The 18,782-nt window shown below is 34.9% G+C and overlaps 2 protein-coding genes across 3 annotated transcripts; one reads left to right on the top strand and one right to left on the bottom strand.

Annotated features, from left to right (window-relative positions):
- The first annotated feature begins 158 nt into the window (after positions 1-158).
- Positions 159-9,239, top strand: LOC115953933 (WD repeat-containing protein 20 homolog). Its single transcript, XM_031071763.1, has 11 exons — positions 159-826; positions 1,338-1,652; positions 1,735-1,843; positions 1,929-2,022; positions 4,578-4,665; positions 4,755-4,838; positions 6,343-6,439; positions 6,541-6,628; positions 6,814-6,919; positions 7,008-7,100; positions 8,117-9,239. The coding sequence occupies exons 1-11, from the start codon at positions 644-646 to the stop codon at positions 8,510-8,512; spliced, it is 1,653 nt and encodes a 550-aa protein (XP_030927623.1). The 5' UTR covers positions 159-643; the 3' UTR covers positions 8,513-9,239.
- Positions 9,240-9,607: 368 nt separating this feature from the next.
- Positions 9,608-15,610, bottom strand: LOC115953934. Of its 2 annotated transcripts, none has more exons than XM_031071764.1 (8): positions 15,181-15,610; positions 13,678-14,175; positions 12,292-12,457; positions 11,377-11,671; positions 10,899-10,971; positions 10,740-10,830; positions 10,577-10,649; positions 9,608-10,406 (listed from the first exon to the last, which is right to left on the bottom strand). In XM_031071764.1, the coding sequence occupies exons 1-8, from the start codon at positions 15,262-15,264 to the stop codon at positions 10,049-10,051; spliced, it is 1,638 nt and encodes a 545-aa protein (XP_030927624.1). In that variant the 5' UTR covers positions 15,265-15,610; the 3' UTR covers positions 9,608-10,048. The 2 variants fall into 2 exon arrangements, with proteins under 2 accessions (XP_030927624.1, XP_030927625.1); XM_031071765.1 differs by having other exon boundaries at positions 10,577-10,656; positions 15,181-15,607.
- Between the last annotated feature and the right edge of the window lie 3,172 nt (positions 15,611-18,782).

Below are 18,782 nucleotides of genomic sequence, written 5' to 3'. Positions count from 1 at the left end.
CTCCAAAGTTTATCCACAACCCATCAAACAAACCATTTTTTTTTTTTTGGGTCAGAGTCACAGAGCCTGTCATACAAGTGGGCCTGTAGGCCCAACACAGAACAGAATATACCCTCCTGGATGAACCTATGTTTAGACTTTAGATCATAATTATCTCAAACTAGATAAGTCCCAGAAAGCAAAAACATTAATATAAAAACACAAACCTCAACTTCTCAACGGAGCCAATGAGCCAATTGTCATTGGCTGTTTCATATGAATGAATCATGCTTTCACTCACTCTCTATCAAAATCCATTGACAGACAGACAAAGACAGTAACTAACATCCTCGTCATCACCACCGTCCATTCCATTGACCCAAAACCCCCCAAAAAAAAGTCAAATCCCAACCCATTACATGAACTAAACTAATTATCGTACCCAAAGTACCATTCTATTCACCAAACCACAGGATCCCACCCTCTGATCCTTGGAAGCCATTGAAAAAAAAAACACGAAACCCAGAAAAGAAAAACCAAAAGCAGAGCACAGCACGAGGTCTTCTTTTTTGAAAATTAAATTGAAAAAAAGAAAAAAGACAAAAGAGGTTTGTGTACTAAAACTACTAGTAGTATTGTGTGTTATATGATCACATGGTAGACGATGATCAACAGCAACCCAAACGGCATGCTATCAACGGCGGCGGCTTCATCGGCCAACACGGCGGTTCAGTCACCGGGGCTCAAGACCTATTTCAAAACCCCAGAAGGACGTTATAAGCTACACTACGAGAAGACTCACCCTTCGGGTCTCCTTCATTACGCTCATGGCAAGACCGTCACTCAGGTTCATTCTTCCAAACATTTCTGAAATTTCTATTTCTTACTTTTTTGAACCAATTTTTCATTTTTGGGAGTTTTCTTGAATACCCATTTCGTGAAAATGGATGTTCTGCGAGTTTAAGGTTTTTTTTTTTTTTTTTCTTTCTTTCTTGTTGATAATGATTTCTAGGGTTTTAATTAATGATCAATACCTGTTTGTTAGAATTACCGTTTGAATATGGGTTTTGATTTATTTTGATTAATTGTTTTCCATGACAATCTTTGGTTATTGTTGACATATTTGGATATAATTTGATACCCATTTTCAAAATTAAGGTTTTTAGGACTATTCTGTTTCAATTTTATTAACATGAATTTCTGGAAGGTGTTTGGTTGATTCTAATGTTCAGGGATTTTCTCAAAAGTCCATGTTTTAGAATCCATTGATGGTCACTCTTATTAGTTCATTTAGTTAGCTTTATTTTTGTCAGAATTGAACTTTTGAAAGCATTTTTGGTTGAATTTTTAATGATCAGGTAACCCTAGCACATCTAAAAGACAAGCCAGCCCCATCAACCCCGACAGCCTCATCTTCAAGCTTCAGCGCTAGCAGTGGGGTCCGATCAGCTGCAGCGAGGTTATTGGGTGGAAGTAATGGAAGTCGGGCTCTTAGCTTTGTTGGAGGGAATGGTGGGAGTAAGATTAATGGTGGGACTAGTAGGATTGGGTCATTGGGGTCTTCGAGTTCTAGTAATTCAATGGGTAATTCAAACTTCGATGGTAAAGGTTCTTATTTGGTCTTCAATGTTGGAGATGCTATCTTTATAAGCGATTTGAATTCTCAAGACAAGGTAGTTTGGTATTTTGTTATTTGACTTTTAAAAGTTTTGGAAAATTTGGGTTCTCTTATGAAAATTAAATCATCAAATGTAGGATCCGATAAAGTCTATCCATTTCAGTAATTCGAACCCTGTGTGCCACGCATTTGATCAGGATGCTAAGGATGGGCACGATTTGATTATCGGGTTGATTTCTGGGGATGGTAAAATAAAATTGTTAACTCAAATTTGAATTGTAAGTTTGTTTTGAAAGTTATAAATTTATTGTTCCTGTGTGCATTATTGTAGTGTACTCTGTGTCACTGAGACAGCAATTACAGGATGTAGGAAAGAAGGTTGTTGGGGCTCAACATTATAACAAAGATGGTTCTGTTAATAACAGGCAAGGATTAACTCTGTTTTAGTACCCTTCTATTATATGTGATGTTAATTCTTTCTTTCTGCTTTTTTATTATCAGGTCCATCAGATATTACACCTGGCATCCAGTTTGAGTAGATGTTTTGAAGTTCATTTTCTGTGTGTATTTAGTCAAGCCATGGAATATGGATAATATGCCAAAGGCTTGTAGAGTCTAAGATAACTATTCTTTCTTGCCCAATAAGCATTGGAATAGGTCTTTTTCTATAAGTAATTTTGTACATTTTATTACTTATAAAAAAGAAGTAATTTTGTACATTTAATATCATTATTTTATTACAGTGTAGAGACAAAATTAAAAAAAAAAAAAAAAAAATCAATGGGAAACAGGTAGTGCCTTTATTATCCAATGGCTTATATGTTCTCATGAACTACTAGACTTAAGTGGATTCTAAAGGGTTTTTGACCTTGCCAATATGACTGTATGAGGATAAAAAGAAAAAGAGTACTCTTGATGCTCTAACTTTAACCACCAGGTTGTGCTTTGATTTGATAGTTTTTAAGCGATTGGCTTTATTGGAGTTTCCAAGTTGATAGTTATTAATACCTTGACTTTACTTATTTATTGACAAATAACACCTAGACTATATTGTATAACAGACAATTATTGGGAGACCATTAAATGCAATAGTTTTTAGCAACCATATCTAATAAGAATTTTTAAAGTTTTCCTGACATGTTTGGGTTGCTTGGATCAGCACCTTCTTTCTAGCTAGTTAGGGTTCATCACTTGCAATTGCTAGTATCCCCCCCGCTCGTGCCCAATTTCAAATGCTCAATGTTGTTTGGAAGATCTTAGAATTATTTCCTTCTACATGGCTTTGAAGGCCCTTTTGCCACCATCAATTGATTTTCCACAAAAGATTATCAATTGGAATTGCTATTTTGTGTTGCACCTAATGGTGGGAGTAGTTCTTTGGAAATAATATGATTAATGGATGTGGGACATGTCTATTATACTATGTTTGACTTAGCAATCAAAAATAATAATATAATATGCGACTTCTTACAAACAAGTGTGTCGGGCAAAGGAAGGGAGCGCATTGTTTGTTCTTTTGAATTTGTGATGATAGTTGGCATTTATTCTTTGTTCATTTTATATGATGAATTCACATCCCATGTTGGGACTGTTGGAGATACTTGCATAGACACTCCACATTACGTCGGATTTAAAAAAATAATAATAAAAAAATAAATAAAAATGACACTGCTACTGTCTCCCTGTGTTATATGGTTGGAGATTAAATTCCGAACGCACAAGCACATTGAACAGCATAACTAAGTCCCTGTAATTTGGGCCATTTGGTGACTTTTATAAAAGTTGATTCTTAATATCTCTACTTTTTCATTCCTCTGTGGACAGTATGATACCTGGGGAAAACTAATTGATATATTCTTCATAAAATTTCTTTTGCTGGTTAACCTGTGCTTTGTGGTATTGCTTCTTGTACACATGCATGCATGCATGCAAGGACAAATAATACATCCTTCCATCATGTTTCTTACTGGACATAGAGAAGGAATGTGTCTTTGATGGTAGTGCGTTTCTCAATAGACAAGTCATCTGCATCAAGTTTCAAGTTGGAAGTTTTGAAGGAAGTGTATTTGTTATGGATATGTTTTCTGTCTCTTGGCAAAAACATTATCTGCATCATTCAAAAATAAATAAAAAGCTGCACGATCTATATCAGTGGATTTTATTTTATACACTGATTTCTATTCTGGTTGAGGTTGAGTTCTAGTTCAAATGACACCTCCTCTCCTTGAAAGAGCAAGGTGGTGGTTGAGGTTGTGGGTTCAAAGGCCCAATGGGTGCAATACATGTAAACTTACGAATAAAAAAAATCTATTTGGGTTGTTATAGTAGGTAGTTCTTACTGAACTGTGGAATTTGCCCTAGTTTCTTCTTCTTCTTCATCATCATTGATCCCAACATAATGATGATTTACTTCCGGAGGCAGTAGTGGTCTAGTTCTTGATTAAATGTTTTTCTTGTCTCTGTATATGCACTATTTCCTGGTCTGGTTGACAAAGTAGGTAATTGTAAATTTTCACCCTACTTTGGTATTCTCCTAAGGATACACTTCAACATACAGATGTTATACCTACAGAAACACTATTCTTACTAGAAATATATTGAACTACTCAATTTTGCATGGGTTGGAGGAATAGCCTTTGTTTTCTGCAAAATTTATTTTTGTGAAAAAAACACAAAATCTGGAACAACTCTCACCCAATGCATATTGTACGCAATATATAATAGGCAAAGCATATTTTTGATATCTTGCAACATACACATACTACTGTCTCATCTCTTAATTCGAGGGTTTGAAAATATAAAATGAAATTAATAATTGATCACACGCACTTCATAGTTATTGTTTTTATTTATTCTGTATGAAAATTTTCAGATATGTACTTGAAGTACATGACTAACTTTACAATTGAATTATCAAAAAATTTTACTGATATAAAAAAAAGTACATGACTAGTTTGATTAACCTTTTTCTTTCCAACAGTCGTTGTACTAGTATTGCTTGGGTGCCTGGAGGTGATGGTACTTTTGTTGTTGCTCATGCCGATGGGAACTTGTATGTGTATGAAAAGGCAAGCCTTGAACTCTTATATTTCTCCATGTTGTATGTTTTGATTTGAGCATGTTTTTACCTTTTTTTTTCATTTTTCTTTTTTCCTAGGGCAAAGATGGCGCAAATGATTCTTCATTCCCTTTTGTCAAAGATCCAATGCAGTTTTCTATTGCGCATGCACGTTACAGTAAGGTGCTGGAATTGATTGCTATTTTGTTATCAAGTTGTTTTGGTTGTTCTTCATATATGGATCTTTCCTTTCTATTATTTGTTTCTTTGTTTAAATTGGTTTTTTTTTTTTAGACAATGAGCTCTAGCTCAAATAACACCTCCTCCCCTTGTAATAGTAGGGTGTACTATTCCACCAGATGCATATGACGCATGTGTAATTTACCAATAAAAAAAAATGGTGTTTGTAGAGGTGAATTGTGAGATTCCATAACTAATTAATTGTTAGGCAATATGTGGCATGTAGTTTTTTTCTTTTTAGAATTTAGCTTTGCAAATTTGTGTTAAATTTTGAACAAGGCATGACAATGCAACATTTTTCTTGCCCTGGTGATTAGATTTCAATTTGCTAATAGTGGACAGACACCTGCATTATAATTGAATAGTTGTAGGAGTCCTGATGTTACTTTAGTTCCATCATTCAGATTTCAATATGTCAAAGACATTGTGCTTGGATCATTTCCAATTGTAGACTCCCAGTCTCACATTGGCATTGATTGGGGGACTTCAGATGTTAATTCGATCTTCACTCTCTCAGGCTGTTTTAGTCATGTCTTTTGTTCATTCAAATTTTCCATCTGTATATTGATATTTAAGTTGATAGCTTCAACTAATATTTCATCACAGGACACCATTTTGTGCCTTGACAAATGGTTTCCATTCAGTGTAATATTCCCGTTGTCTAATTGGTATAACTGGCCCATGCATGTACCCGTTTGCTATGATATAAGTTCCAACTGGTACTTGGACTTTGGGCACAAAATTGGTGATTTAATTGCCTAGATTAGGATCTGTGAAGTTGCCTTTGTTCCAAAATTAGCACAAGGAGTGGGAGCCTGTCACCTCCTCCTAATTAATTTTCAACTCTCTGTCTAGATTGTAAAAGCTTATATCTTGTTAGTGTTTGACTTTGCAATAGGTGATTGTTTATGGTCAGTATCATAAGAATAACAACATTGTATGACTAAAACACATTTAAATGAGTGGTGTGTTTGTGTGTCTACCTTCCATTGAATGTTATGAGAATAATATTATTTGCTTGAGAGATTTTCTGTATTTTGTGTTGGTGCCTTTGCATTCATGTTTTAGGTGGGCAGCAGTAGGTACTAGGTTCAACCTAGACCACAGTATTATGGCTCAATAACCAGGAAATGCCAAAGTGCTTAATATTACATCATGCATGTTGAAATATGCCTGGTTCTCGAACATACTTCCAAGGTTTGAGGTTTTTTTAAGTTGTTATAGTGTTAGTTGAGCAAGGTCATTTTTTTGGGGTTTGTGAAGGTTTTTGTGCAGGTATATTGGTAACATCCTTTAAGTGACTTAGCTGAGTACTCACTTCACTTTTTACTGGTCACTAGGCTGAATATTACTTGACATATATAAGGGATACATCTGATGTGTTGAATCATTTTTCTTCTTTCTTCACTTAACATTTCCTTGTTGACCTCTTTCAATATTTCTGCAGAGTAACCCACTTGCTAGATGGCATATATGCCAAGGTTCAATTAATAGCATTGCATTCTCAACTGACGGGGCCTACCTTGCAACTGTGGGAAGAGATGGTATAATTTGTTCCCATCCCAACTGCACTGTATTGTGGTTCAGTTTGTTTATTTTGTACTAGCAGTGACATAAACGAGCTTTATTTAAATGCTGAATGCAGGCTATCTACGAGTTTTTGACTACTATAAGGAGCAACTTGTATGTGGTGGCAAAAGTTATTATGGGGCTCTATTATGTTGTGCTTGGAGGTCGGTAACTTTACTGGTTTCCCAGTCATCGCCTATTGTTGTTAGTTTAAATGTTTCTTTTATTGTCCTTGATTTTTCCTTCTTTATCTAAATTGGTACATTATGTAGTTCTTTCTGGTTTAAATTTTATTGTTCTCTTTGAGAAAATAGATTGTATCATTGACAACAAAATGCCACTCAAACAGCATGGATGGAAAATACATTCTGACGGGAGGTGAAGATGATTTAGTACAAGTTTGGAGCATGGAAGATCGGAAGGTTGTAGCATGGGGTGAGGGGCATAATTCATGGGTAAGTTAATTAAAACAATGTTGGGCTACATATAATTCTCACATAATGATAGCCACCTTGCTCAGTGTTTTTTGAATCATGCTGGCAGGTCAGTGGAGTGTGTTTTGATTCATATTGGTCATCACCAAATTCAGAAGGCACAGGGGAAACTGTCATGTATCGGTTTGGTTCTGTTGGTCAGGTATTGAGAAATATGGCTGGTCTCATTGCAAATGATGATTTCCCTCTTACAAGTGTTGACTGTTTGTTGATTGTTTTAATGTAACTTCTATTTTTTAACTACTGAAAACCTGCCTTTTTCTTGGATATATAATTCACATTATAAAGGTCTTGCCTAGAGCACAAGGCTCTCACTTCTGTGGGGTCTTGCCGTCTTGGAGAGTTGGGAACTATTTTGGAACAATTAGAAACTAGTTTGAGTCCCACTAGAGTCCTGGACTAAGGCAGGCACACCAAGTCAGAGCTGTGATATGGTTTCTGAAATTTGGGCTATGCAGAGATTTCGGTGAAGGTAAACTCTGTCAGCACTTTGGAGGAAGCTTTGGAATCAATAGGGCTTTAGGACAACTTTAATAGGAGTCAAAATTGGGTTTACTTACCTGACAAGGCTTTTTTTTTTTTGGGGGGGGGGGGGGGGGAAGGGTGCAGGAGGGAGGAGTAAAGTTTTTAGATAAATAAAGTGGAACCATGCTTTTTGTTATGTTAATATGATGAAATTGTCAAAATGAATGTTAAATTATGTGAATTGCCATATCTTATGATGCAACATGTTATGTGGTCAAGCAACAAAATATATTGAAACTAATGATACTACAAGCAGGGGGTTGAGATTAATAATTGGCTACAGGAGAGAACAGAATTTTGAAATGTTTGTATTTTAGACAAGTTATGGCCTGTTTATTCAGATTATTCTAAAAGAATTTCTTTAGGTGAGATAAGGCAATAAAAGAAAATAAATAGTTGGCTAATATTGTCATGCGAATTAAACCAATTACTGCAGTTGCAGCCTCGTAGGGAGAGAATATGGTTTGAGTTGGAAGTAACACTGTAAGAATTGATGTGATAGCCTTTGATCTGTTTAATATTTTATTTGTTTCATTTAGATGCTCTTATGCATTTTTGTCACTCACTGATTCTTTGCATCACTTGCGTACTTTATAGTTTTCATATTTCACCGCTTGATATGTTTGTGGGCAGGACACGCAATTGCTTCTGTGGGATCTAGAAATGGATGAGATTGTAGTGCCCTTGCGGCGCCCTCCTGGTGGGTCCCCCACATACAGTACTGGAAGCCAGTCAGCTCACTGGGATAGTGCCTGCCCAGTTGGTAACCTGCAACCTGCTCCAAGCACACGAGATGTCCCAAAGATCTCCCCGGTTGTTGCTCATCGTGTTCACACTGAACCCCTCTCTGGCTTGATATTTACCCAGGAATCCATTCTTACCGTGTGCCGGGAGGGGCACATAAAGATCTGGATGAGACCTGGGGTAGTAGAAAGCCAGTCAAACAACTCTGAAACTTTGTCCAGTACCAGCTTTAAGGAGAAACCTTTATTCTCAAGCAAGGTTGGCAGTTCCAGTTACAAGCTATGAGCCTATGGCCAAACCATCACGAGGAAAAACCAAGCTATTTTTCATATGCCATTGTCTTTTCATCTGGTTGGTTTCGTGTTATGTATACGAAACTTGATTGGAGTGAGAATAACCAACTGGGTCTATTGTATATTCAACGTATAAAAATGCCGGTGATGGCACTCAAGAGGTCGGGAGGGAGACAACCCCCCTTGTAAGTACAAAACGGCTGTTAGTATAATGATTGACAGGAATAACATGAAGTTGCCCCTTTGAGATATGTTCTTCTCAGCAGTGCTTTCAAGATTTATTCTGTTGGTAGTTCATTGTCAACAATTACGTCAAAACTTTGTTGGATTACGCTATGATTGAAGTGGTAAAATCCTTCAGAGGCATTCATTTTGGACTTGGCTTGGAATAAAAAATTTGAGTTGACTCTCACTTTTGGGTTTTGAAACAAAATACTCTCGAGGGGGAGGATGAACTTATGCAGAGATGTAAATTGTAACATGCAGAAAGCCATAAATATATCTGTAGGCCTTGATATTTAAGTTTTCTAGATTGGATAGACATCATGAATCTGGGTTATCCCAGATTCAGTTCGTTTGTTTTGGCAGCTGCTATGGGGGGACTCAGAAGCACAAAAGACAACCCTTTCTTATCATTTGTCTTTCATATCTATGGCGTTGCTGGCCTTATGTTGTTTCTTAATATTTATATACATTACTGCTAAATCCTGCAATTGCCTTTTGTTTTTACCAGCCTTAAAATTGTCATTTAATCCTTGGTGTAAAATTTTGGTTGTTAAGAAATATATGGAATAGGAGAATACATGTAACTGATCCACATTTAACTGGACTTACAATTTTTTTCTTCTGCAAATATGAATTTTCTTATTCCGTCTCAGTGAGATTGTTTAGGAACTAGTATTGATCAAAATCAAATGATATGACCAACTTACTATTCTGAAGCTTCAAAAAATGAAAAATTCAATTACTATTATTTTATTGCAATTTACATATTACGATGTTCAGAACTAAACAGAATTTGACATTGACGAAGGCATTCTAATGTGAGAGCAAGTAATATTGCTCGTGTTTGCTGGTAATCCTTATAGAGAATTGAAACTCCCAACTTACCACTAGTATAGGTTTGTTTCAAAAAACAAAAGCACCAAGGTGGAGAAATACAACGGCCCTCCAAACGGTCTTAAAGGAGGGGGAAAATGTTGGCAGTTTTAGTTACATGTATCGATCAACGCAAAATCAAAGCTAGTTTATACATCTGGTTATTCTCCTTTCTTGTGTGTGCTTGATTGCCTGAGATTGACCAACTTGTTCTATTGTATAAGCAGGTCTTGAATATGCAATACAACAAAAATCCTACTTGTCCTGAAGAAAAACCTGCATTCTGAACCAGTACAGTAGAATTCTCACGCATCTTTATTAATTTACCACAATGTTACAATGACTTACCCCTCCCCTACCCCCTTCCTTCAATGCAGAGATATAGTGAGGATTTCTCCCCGTGTAGAAGGCGCATGGGCCCAAAAGGGGGCTACAGACTACAGAACCAAACATTCATAATAGATTTACTATTAATAGAGCCAAAACCCTGCCTTATTATGCCACTGTTTGTGACATTAATTAATCTAAAAATACCTCGTCGTGACATGGATAACTTCTCTATCTCCCCTTTCACTTTCACGGTGGTGAGGATCCGTCTCAAATTGAAGTGCAGTTTCAGATGATCGGCCTGGCTGTGTCTCCTCCTGAGAACCACGTTGTTGATTTGACCGAGAAAGACGCCTCTGCCTCCAGTTCTGGGCCTCAACAATAGCAGAATGTGTACACATGGTAAATCCAAATCCAGCAAGCGCAGCAATAAGAACAGATAAAACAGCCTGGACGTGAACCTGCAGATCCCAAACAGACATATGAAACTCTTAATATTAAAAGGATCACATACCTTTAGCTTATATTAGGATGGGATCCACAATGTTCAAACCTACAACTTATCATTGGGTATGAGAGAGAGGAAATAACGAGCCATGAAAATAGTGTTGGAGATCAAAGAATTTCTTACCAATGAGTAAAAAATGTGTCCAAAGAGAACCACCAGACCAAATTGAATGGCTGCATAAATCCAGACATATTTTCTGCTTACTACACGCAAATTTTAGAGGAGTTAGTATAACTCTGAGATGACAGGATCCAAGCACACAAGGCATTGTCTAAATACAGCATACCCATTGTTGTGGCTGTCATGGATGCTAGTAGACCCAATATGCAGGAAAATGGAAGAGATATGGCAATTGCACCTGATCCCATTTTTGAAATCTGTCCAGATGATAATATTAGGAACTCTAATAGGCTTGGAAGATAGTTTTGGAGGTCGCTAAACTTACCAGAAGCTGCTCCAGAAACGAAAAGTAAGCAAGCATGCTAACAATGACAAGAACAGGAACATCCTGCCATATCCTGACGAAAATTTGCATTTAGTTTCAGTTATATTATCTTGGAAGATGATATTAAACAGAGTTCAGACATAGATTACATACTAAATTGGCAAAAAGTTACAGATGACTACCAAAAAAGCACTTTCAAGTCTTGTCTAATTGTTTACTAGTCAACTAGACTTAAACCTGATTTGGGTCAAGTGGCTTTAGAAGTAATTTTTCAATTAAGGTTTTCAACTTAATAGTCTTTAGACTTCTAATCTATGCAACAGAAAAGGTAAAATTAAAATCAGGATTATATTTAGTTTAATGATAGGCAACAGGAATATTGAAATAGAAATAAAATAATTTTTTTTTTTTTAAAAAAAGGAGAAAAATCAAGGATATCCTTTCCCTATCCCATGTAGAGTGGAAAACTTTTACTTACCTATATCTGGCAACCTCAGGTTGCTGACCACTTCCTTGCAAGTTATGGACTGGAACATTTTGAATTCGTAGAAGGGTGACAGGTAGGTTCTGAACCTCTTGCTTGCACACATCACATATTTTATTTCCTTTAATGCTAAACCATTTTATTGCGCATTCTTTGTGGGCCAAAGCAAGTTCACCTTTGCAGCTACATTCCATCTTGAGGGTGTCAGCACCTTCCCCCAGTTCAACAAGGCAGATTCTACAAACAGCTGCTTCTTCAGGTATATTTTCAACATCATCATCATTTCCATCTGAACCGCAAGACTAAGATAAGGCCTAGGTTGGTTATCACACATTACAAAACAGGGTCAAAACTAAAAAATGAAATCTGAAACTGCATGCAATTAGTATTATCCTAACTTGGGGTCTACGGGTGATTTCCATAAGGATTATCCCCGTCATATGGACAGGGTATACCCTACCAAAAAAATAAATAAACAAAATATCTTTCAGGCCCTTAAGGCTACAAATATACTTATAGTCAGAGTTCTTATCAGGACGGCTCTGTCACAATCCGCCATGAATCTAAGATGAGGCAGCAAAGAATTGATATTTGTTATGTTTTACATGTATACTCTTTGGTGAATCATATTGGCACTAAAGTTCTGCTTCCACTTCTGGGATTTGAAGCTCTTTGTGACTGAGCCAAGCAAACTTAATCACAAACCTACTGAGTTGACATGGCCAATTCAACCCGCAAAGGCCAATTGATTTTGAAAGAATATATTTTTAATATAATAACTATGAAGATGGGGAGAGGAGGAGGGTTGTTGTTTGATAATGTTTGTGGACATACAATCATGAATAATTATGAGAATAAATTTATAATGCTTTTCCTATCCAGAGCAAGAGAGAGAAAGAGGAAATTTACCAATATCATCTTCCAGGGATGTGTTTGTTGTTGTCATGACAGTCCCCTCAGCCCTTTGTGGAGTAGTAGAAATTACACGAAAGCCACTACGTATAGATAGGCTTCCTTCTTTCCTAAGTTCAGGGACTGAGTGTGAACGATGAATAGATTGACGGAACCCTCCTTTCTGCATAATGAGGAATTATGCATGAATCAAATAGAGAGCTGGATAACATATTCAAGGGATATATTGAAATACCAAATTATGATGTATATTTATTTAGTTAGTTAAAAGAAAATAAGAAAAGAAACTTTTCACAAATGTAATAAGAATTGAAATTTTGACAACAAAGTGTTATGAGCTCATATGCTACTCAGGATGGAGGACTATTTGACCCGGGCACCTGATCAAGAGAGAGATTTAACAAAGCGGTGAACTATATCACAAATGTAGGAGTAAGATTCATGAAAAGAACCAAAACTGATTCAGAAAATTCCAGGTTTGCAGATGCTAAGCTCTGGAAAAATATGTGACACACCATTGGACTGATGAACAACTAGAATTTGCTGCTGTTCAGACTCCACCCAAAATTACTTGTGATAGCCACCTTTCCTATGTTTTTTTCTGTGGGAAGAAAATGTTCTTTTGGTCTGAGGGGTGAAATATATAGTACACAAAAAAGTCAGGGAACGGCTTCACACACTACCTTCATTACCAACCATACATGTGCTTTACAAATTTAAATATTAGAAGTTACTTGGCTTTCTGAATAACAAAGAATTTGGTATCAACCATAAATACCATGAAATTTCAGCAAGTAGAGGTGATAGGTAAAGAAAAATTAATCAGGTTTACAATAACATAAACCAAGAATGTCCTAAAATCAGAACATTTGCAAATAGTTCAAGGGTTGATGAAGAAGGAGGAAGTGAGGGATGGCTCTGCATACTATGTGCACTGCCACTCATACATGTGCTCCACAAATTTTAGTACTTAAAATTAATTAGCTTTCTGAGTAACAAAGAAGTTGGTATCCGCCTGGAATACCATGAAATGTTAACAAGCAAGTAAATTTGACAAAGTACAGAAATTTAAAGCATGTTTACAGTAAGATTAAAGCAGCCTCAATGTCCCTAAATCAGAAAATTTAAATAGTTTAAATTAAATGTGACTTTGCAATATTTTTGTGAACACCTAGAATTTTACATGTACAGAATAAATTTGAGTAATACACATCTAGTTAAAATGTACATGATGCATAGATTGAAAACTTCAACAGAAATTAGCTTTTCTGTCACTGATGCTTGCCATCTGTGATGTTAAAAACATTGCAGAATACAACGGGGCCATTTAAAATACTTAACACACAGTAATAGTTCTCAAGCTAACAAGTGGTGGATACTCACAACAGAACTTAACGGACTGTGCATGTTTCCTCCATGCAAAGACTCTGGATTTGAGTGAGCATGTGGTGTTACAGGTCCGGATGAAGCTTCATTCATTTTCAGGGTGAATAGCTTTGTAAGAGACAATGTCCTTGGAAGCCGACGTTTCTCCCATATCCCTGTAGGTGAACCTCCTAGTGCTATGATAGCTGCTTTCTCGATGTCTGAAGTTGTACTTTGACGTTTAAAACTTAGTTTTGGAAGAAGAGTTTTTATTGTAAATTTATTTTTCGAGGACGAGGGACCAGGAGACAAATTAACTTTCCCGAAACTAGGGCTCGGTAATGGGGAAAAATTTACTCTTTTAGGTGTGTGATTTGGTGTTTGGGGCAAGTTTATTCTCACATAATCCTCTGTGGCATCCTCAATAATTATTGATGGTTTTTCAAAAACATGGGATTTTGGACTCTGCTGTGGACCAGGTGGCCTTTCTTCAATTATTTCAGTTGAATCTCCAACCTATGAAAGCAGCAAAAAAGAAGAAGAAAAATGCCATATGTCATTAGAAAACAAAAAAAAAAAAAACACTCATTAAGCTTTTGTCGTCAACCTAATATGATAAAAGAATGTCACACAAGCATAAAATTTCTCATACATGGAGAAATTAGAAATGACCGTTGAGAATAAGTATCAGTTAATTTAATTTGTCCCACATAAATATGTAAAATATGAGGTAATTTGAAATATGAGATTAAATATTTACATAATTTCTCTTTCAAAATATGGCCCTGTAGTAAGCAACATAGTGATTCAGGGTTTGCATAGGTGGCCCCAAATAGTCAATGAAAAAAGCTTTCCCAAATTGAATTTAGTTGAAACCAATGATGTAATCTTGCAAATGTGCAATTCTGTGCCTTAATTTGGACTCTACTAATGTTACTAAGTACCTCTCTGGATTGGCTGAGTGTGTCACAATCACAGATAAAACCAAAGATTAACTGTACAAGTCAGTGGAATGCTGAGTTAAGACCATAAACTTTTATCAGTGTTTTTTCTAGGTGGAGTGCAGAAAGCTAAAATCTCTGATGCATGTATTAAATATGACATATCCAACACTAGATCAAGTTGAAGTACAAAAATCTGAAACAACTACAAATTTTATTTTCCCTTTTAGATAATCTTAGAAATCTAATTCTCTAAAAATTCAAAGAGTCAAAGAGCACACACAGTAATATGTTGTAAAACTACTTTCAACTGGATAATTGGTAGAAACTACTCATAAAAATAAAATAAAAAGAAGGGACAAAAAAAAAAAAAAAAAAATACAAAACCCATTTATAAGAAACAGAGACAGGAAATTATAATTCATGACCAACAAAAAGAGGAGGGTTTCTAGGAAAACCTCTCACAAGTCACATATTTCCGAGTAAAAACCAAACCCCATTTCCAATTTGGTGAAAAAAAGCTAAGAATTCTAGCAGAAGCTAAAGGCAGACAGAACAGAAGAGGTTAAAACTAAGGTACCTGTTGAGAAACACTCATGCTGGTCGAGGAAGCACTTTTTTCATCTTTCTTAGCAAGGTGGTCATGGTCTTCTTCATTTTCCATATCAGGCAAAAGAATTTCTGAAACAGAGAGAAATTGCAGGAGGCCAAGACTACAGAAGTTTAGAACTATAGCTAGAGCTAAAAGAAAGAAGAAAAAAAACACTAAAACCCTGTTGGGACCAACTGAGTACAACACAAGATTCTGGAAAAAACCATAGATTCTGAGGGAAAAAAAAACAGCAGAGGAAGAACAAGTTGAGAGTTGAGAGATTCATATGTCTTATATATATGAACAAGTGGCACTTGCAGAAGGGGCAAGTGAAACTGAAATTGTTTTCTTTGGTCTTTGCCCTTCGTAGGTCCCTCCAGTTTCACAGAAAAAAACAATTTAGTGACACTCGAAATGAAACTAGTTTGGTGTAGTAGGTTATTACTCGTACAAGTTAGGTTGTGTCAAACAACTCCGACTCTTATTGGACTCTAGAGATACATTCTTATTAGGGAAAAAACTCTGTAAAATTCTATTAATCTAGTCCAACTAAAATTTTATTAGCTTATTAATTGTTAAAATAGTATGATTTAGGTAAAAATATATTACCTAAGTTTCAAGAAATTTTTCCATAAACAAAATAATAATAATAAATTTCAAGAAATTTGAAATTCTACTCTAATTAGAATTTTATTACCAAAAATTTTAAGAAATTTAAAATAAAGTTCAATAATTATTTTAATGATTTTAATCATCTATCATAATTTTTAAAACATTACAATAAATAATTTAGAGTTTCAAGCTACTCACTCCGGACTCAATAAAATTCTAGTTAATTTTTTTTTAATTATTTTATATATATACAATTAAACATACACACACTTTCCAACAAAACTCTCTCTTTTTCTCTCTTTATTCCATTTATATATATATATATATATTTTTTTTTTTTATTCTTTTTTTCCTTTTTTTTTTTTCCCCAATGGTGGTATGCTGATAAAAGATCCCATACAACAACAAATTGGTAAAGTATAAAAAATAAACAAAGCCCCAATACAACCAAGAAATATACACAATTAATACTTCTACACATAAGTTGAGAATAAATACAAAACTAAAATAAATAAATAAAATACGCTACTTGCCTCCAGTACCTTTTTGCATTGGACATGATTCAAAGAAGCACTAGACAAAACTGAAATAAATAAAAATAGATATAGCTTGTGTCCAATGCCTTTTTGCTTTGGACATGATACAATGCAAACACGGGTTTGAATCGTGTTGTGTCTAGTGCAAAAAGGCACTGGACGCAAGCTTATAAGAGAGAGAGAGAGAGAGAGAGTACTCACCAACTATATCGAGTTATAGTAGTAGCTTTGCTATCAAGGGGCTAGCAAGTTTTACTGTGATTAATTGGGAGGCAGTTATGCAAATGGGGTTGTAGAATGCTGTTGGGAATGAGACATGGGTTTGCCACTAGAATTGGCAAGATAGCTATTGTTGATGCTATCTACCATAACTAGAGGCTTTGAAATCAATTAAGACATGATGGCTCTGTAGTCTCAGAGGAAGGGTTGGTGAAAAAAAAAAGAAAAAAAGAAAAAAAAGAATCCTTATGAGGTGAGATGGAGAGCTAGTAAACTTCATTCCTGGGAAAAGCTTAGCAAAAATTAAGGAGTTAGGAGAATTAACTGGTAATTCTGTTAGCCCCGTTAGGAATCGGTTGGGTTTGTTTTGTAGCTAATTGGGTAAGTTCTAATCTCGCAATCCTCTGTCTTGATAAGTGAGAGATTTTGGTTGGTGGAAACTATTTTTCATGTTTTGCTTCCCTGGCGCAGATTTGCCTTTTGTTTTGAGTTTTGAGCTGTATTGACTATTTTTTGGTAATAATATCATTTATTCATAAAATTTAAATTAAACAAAACATTGTTAGAGACCAAAAAATTTTGGTTTGGCTGACTTTTTTTGGGGGTTTATTAAGGGATTAGCAAATTTGTTGGAAGCCAAAAAAAATATGTTGACTAACCAAAATTTAGGGGGGGAAAGTTTTTTTGTGATCATTGGGAATGAACTTAATTTCCTTTATTAGTATAATTTTCTTACTAAAATAGGTCATCTATCATTTTACTTAAAAAGCTTATTTTTAAGATTTCAACTCAAAAATGATATCTAACACCACTTTTTATTCTTTTTTGTATTAGGTTACATTATTAGATTTAAGAGCAATCAAAGCTTGTGCTTAACAACCTTTAAGTAGGCTTCTCCATTAGACTGCTCACTCTTATATAATATAAGTTTATATATATACATTATACACACAATTTTTTTTTTAAAGAGAGTTTCAACCTATAACGTTTGTTCATAATTAATGTGTTGTAATTTGATTTTTTTTTTTTTAATTTTAAAAGGTTCATTATTGTACCTTAGTTAAGATAAATATAAATTTTTAAAAATAGTCTTTCCAATTTATAACAAGATGTAATGGTCGCCCCCACTCCCCCTTCTTGTTCATTAAAAAAAAAAAAAAAATTATAACAAGATGTATTACATCTTTTGCTTTAAAAAGGGGGGGGGGGGGAGGAGGGAGAGAATTACACTTTACCATCTTAAACTATACCTCAAATTATATTTTGCACCCTAAACTTTTTTTTTTGAAGGGGCACCCTAAACTTTTTAAGTGCACATTTTGCACCTTAAACTATGACTTTTGTTACATTTTGCACCCTGACGTTAAGTTTACTGTTAATTTGGATGGACAAGTATGAAATCATGTGAAAAGACTCAATTGCCTCTTTTCTTAATCTCTTAAAAACAAAGAATAAATTACACTTTACCACCCTAAACTATATTCTTGATTACATTTTGCACCCTAAACTTTAGATTTCTATCCAAGTTAACAGCAAATTTAACGTCGAGTGCAAAGTGTAACAAGAGTTATAGTTTAGAGTGCAAAATGTGCACTCAAAAAGTTTAGGGTGTCTCTATCTTGGATTTGGAAAAAAAAAAAAAAAAAAAAAGTTTAGAATGCAAAGTGTAATTTAGGGTATAGTTTAGGGTGATAATGTGCAATTTCAAAAAAAAAATATATATATATATATTTATATATCTTGGTAGTACATTATCAATATGATAGAATTTTGGTGAAGAGTTTTGTAACTCAACAGTATAATTTGATCTCATTTATAAGAAAAGTTTGTGTTGGATCTCTCCTTCCAACTTATTACATTAATTGGGTTATTGATAAATTAAGAAAAAAAAAAAGATATGATGAGATTTTAAATTTAATGATACGATTAAGGAATAGAAGTAAGGTAAAGAATGAAGATAAGAAGGATGTCACGTTAGTCTATATGAAATTAGGAACGGTTCTCATTAGAAAAAGAAAAAGGAAAAAAGTGAAAACAAGAATGATTTGTATGGAGAAAATTAGTTTAAGTTTAAGATCATATGGGGGAGGTCTGGTAATTACATTAAATTCCGCTAATATGGATCAATCTCGTTTTATTCTTCTGTCAATGAAATATTAGGACACACTAATTAAACCAAAACGTATGGAATTGGATGAAAGGGACATTTTGAATTTCTTATAA

This window comes from Quercus lobata, chromosome 7 (genome assembly GCF_001633185.2).
Source record: "Quercus lobata isolate SW786 chromosome 7, ValleyOak3.0 Primary Assembly, whole genome shotgun sequence".
Lineage (NCBI taxonomy): Eukaryota > Viridiplantae > Streptophyta > Magnoliopsida > Fagales > Fagaceae > Quercus > Quercus lobata.
The sequence above is the reverse complement of the archived record's forward strand: the minus strand, read 5'-3'. Positions and strand labels throughout refer to the sequence as shown.

Excerpts from the sequence above, each read along its gene's own strand:
- LOC115953933 (XM_031071763.1), top strand. The coding sequence starts at position 644 with ATGATCAACAGCAACCCAAACGGCATGCTATCAACGGCGGCGGCTTCA. Across the intron at positions 6,440-6,540 it reads TGCAACTGTGGGAAGAGATG|GCTATCTACGAGTTTTTGAC; the intron begins GTATAATTTGTT and ends TGCTGAATGCAG. Across the intron at positions 7,101-8,116 it reads GGTTTGGTTCTGTTGGTCAG|GACACGCAATTGCTTCTGTG; the intron begins GTATTGAGAAAT and ends GTTTGTGGGCAG.
- LOC115953934 (XM_031071764.1), bottom strand. The coding sequence starts at position 15,264 with ATGGAAAATGAAGAAGACCATGACCACCTTGCTAAGAAAGATGAAAAA. Across the intron at positions 12,458-13,677 it reads ACAGTCCGTTAAGTTCTGTT|AAAGGAGGGTTCCGTCAATC; the intron begins GTGAGTATCCAC and ends CTCATTATGCAG. Across the intron at positions 10,831-10,898 it reads CGTTTCTGGAGCAGCTTCTG|ATTTCAAAAATGGGATCAGG; the intron begins GTAAGTTTAGCG and ends TCATCTGGACAG.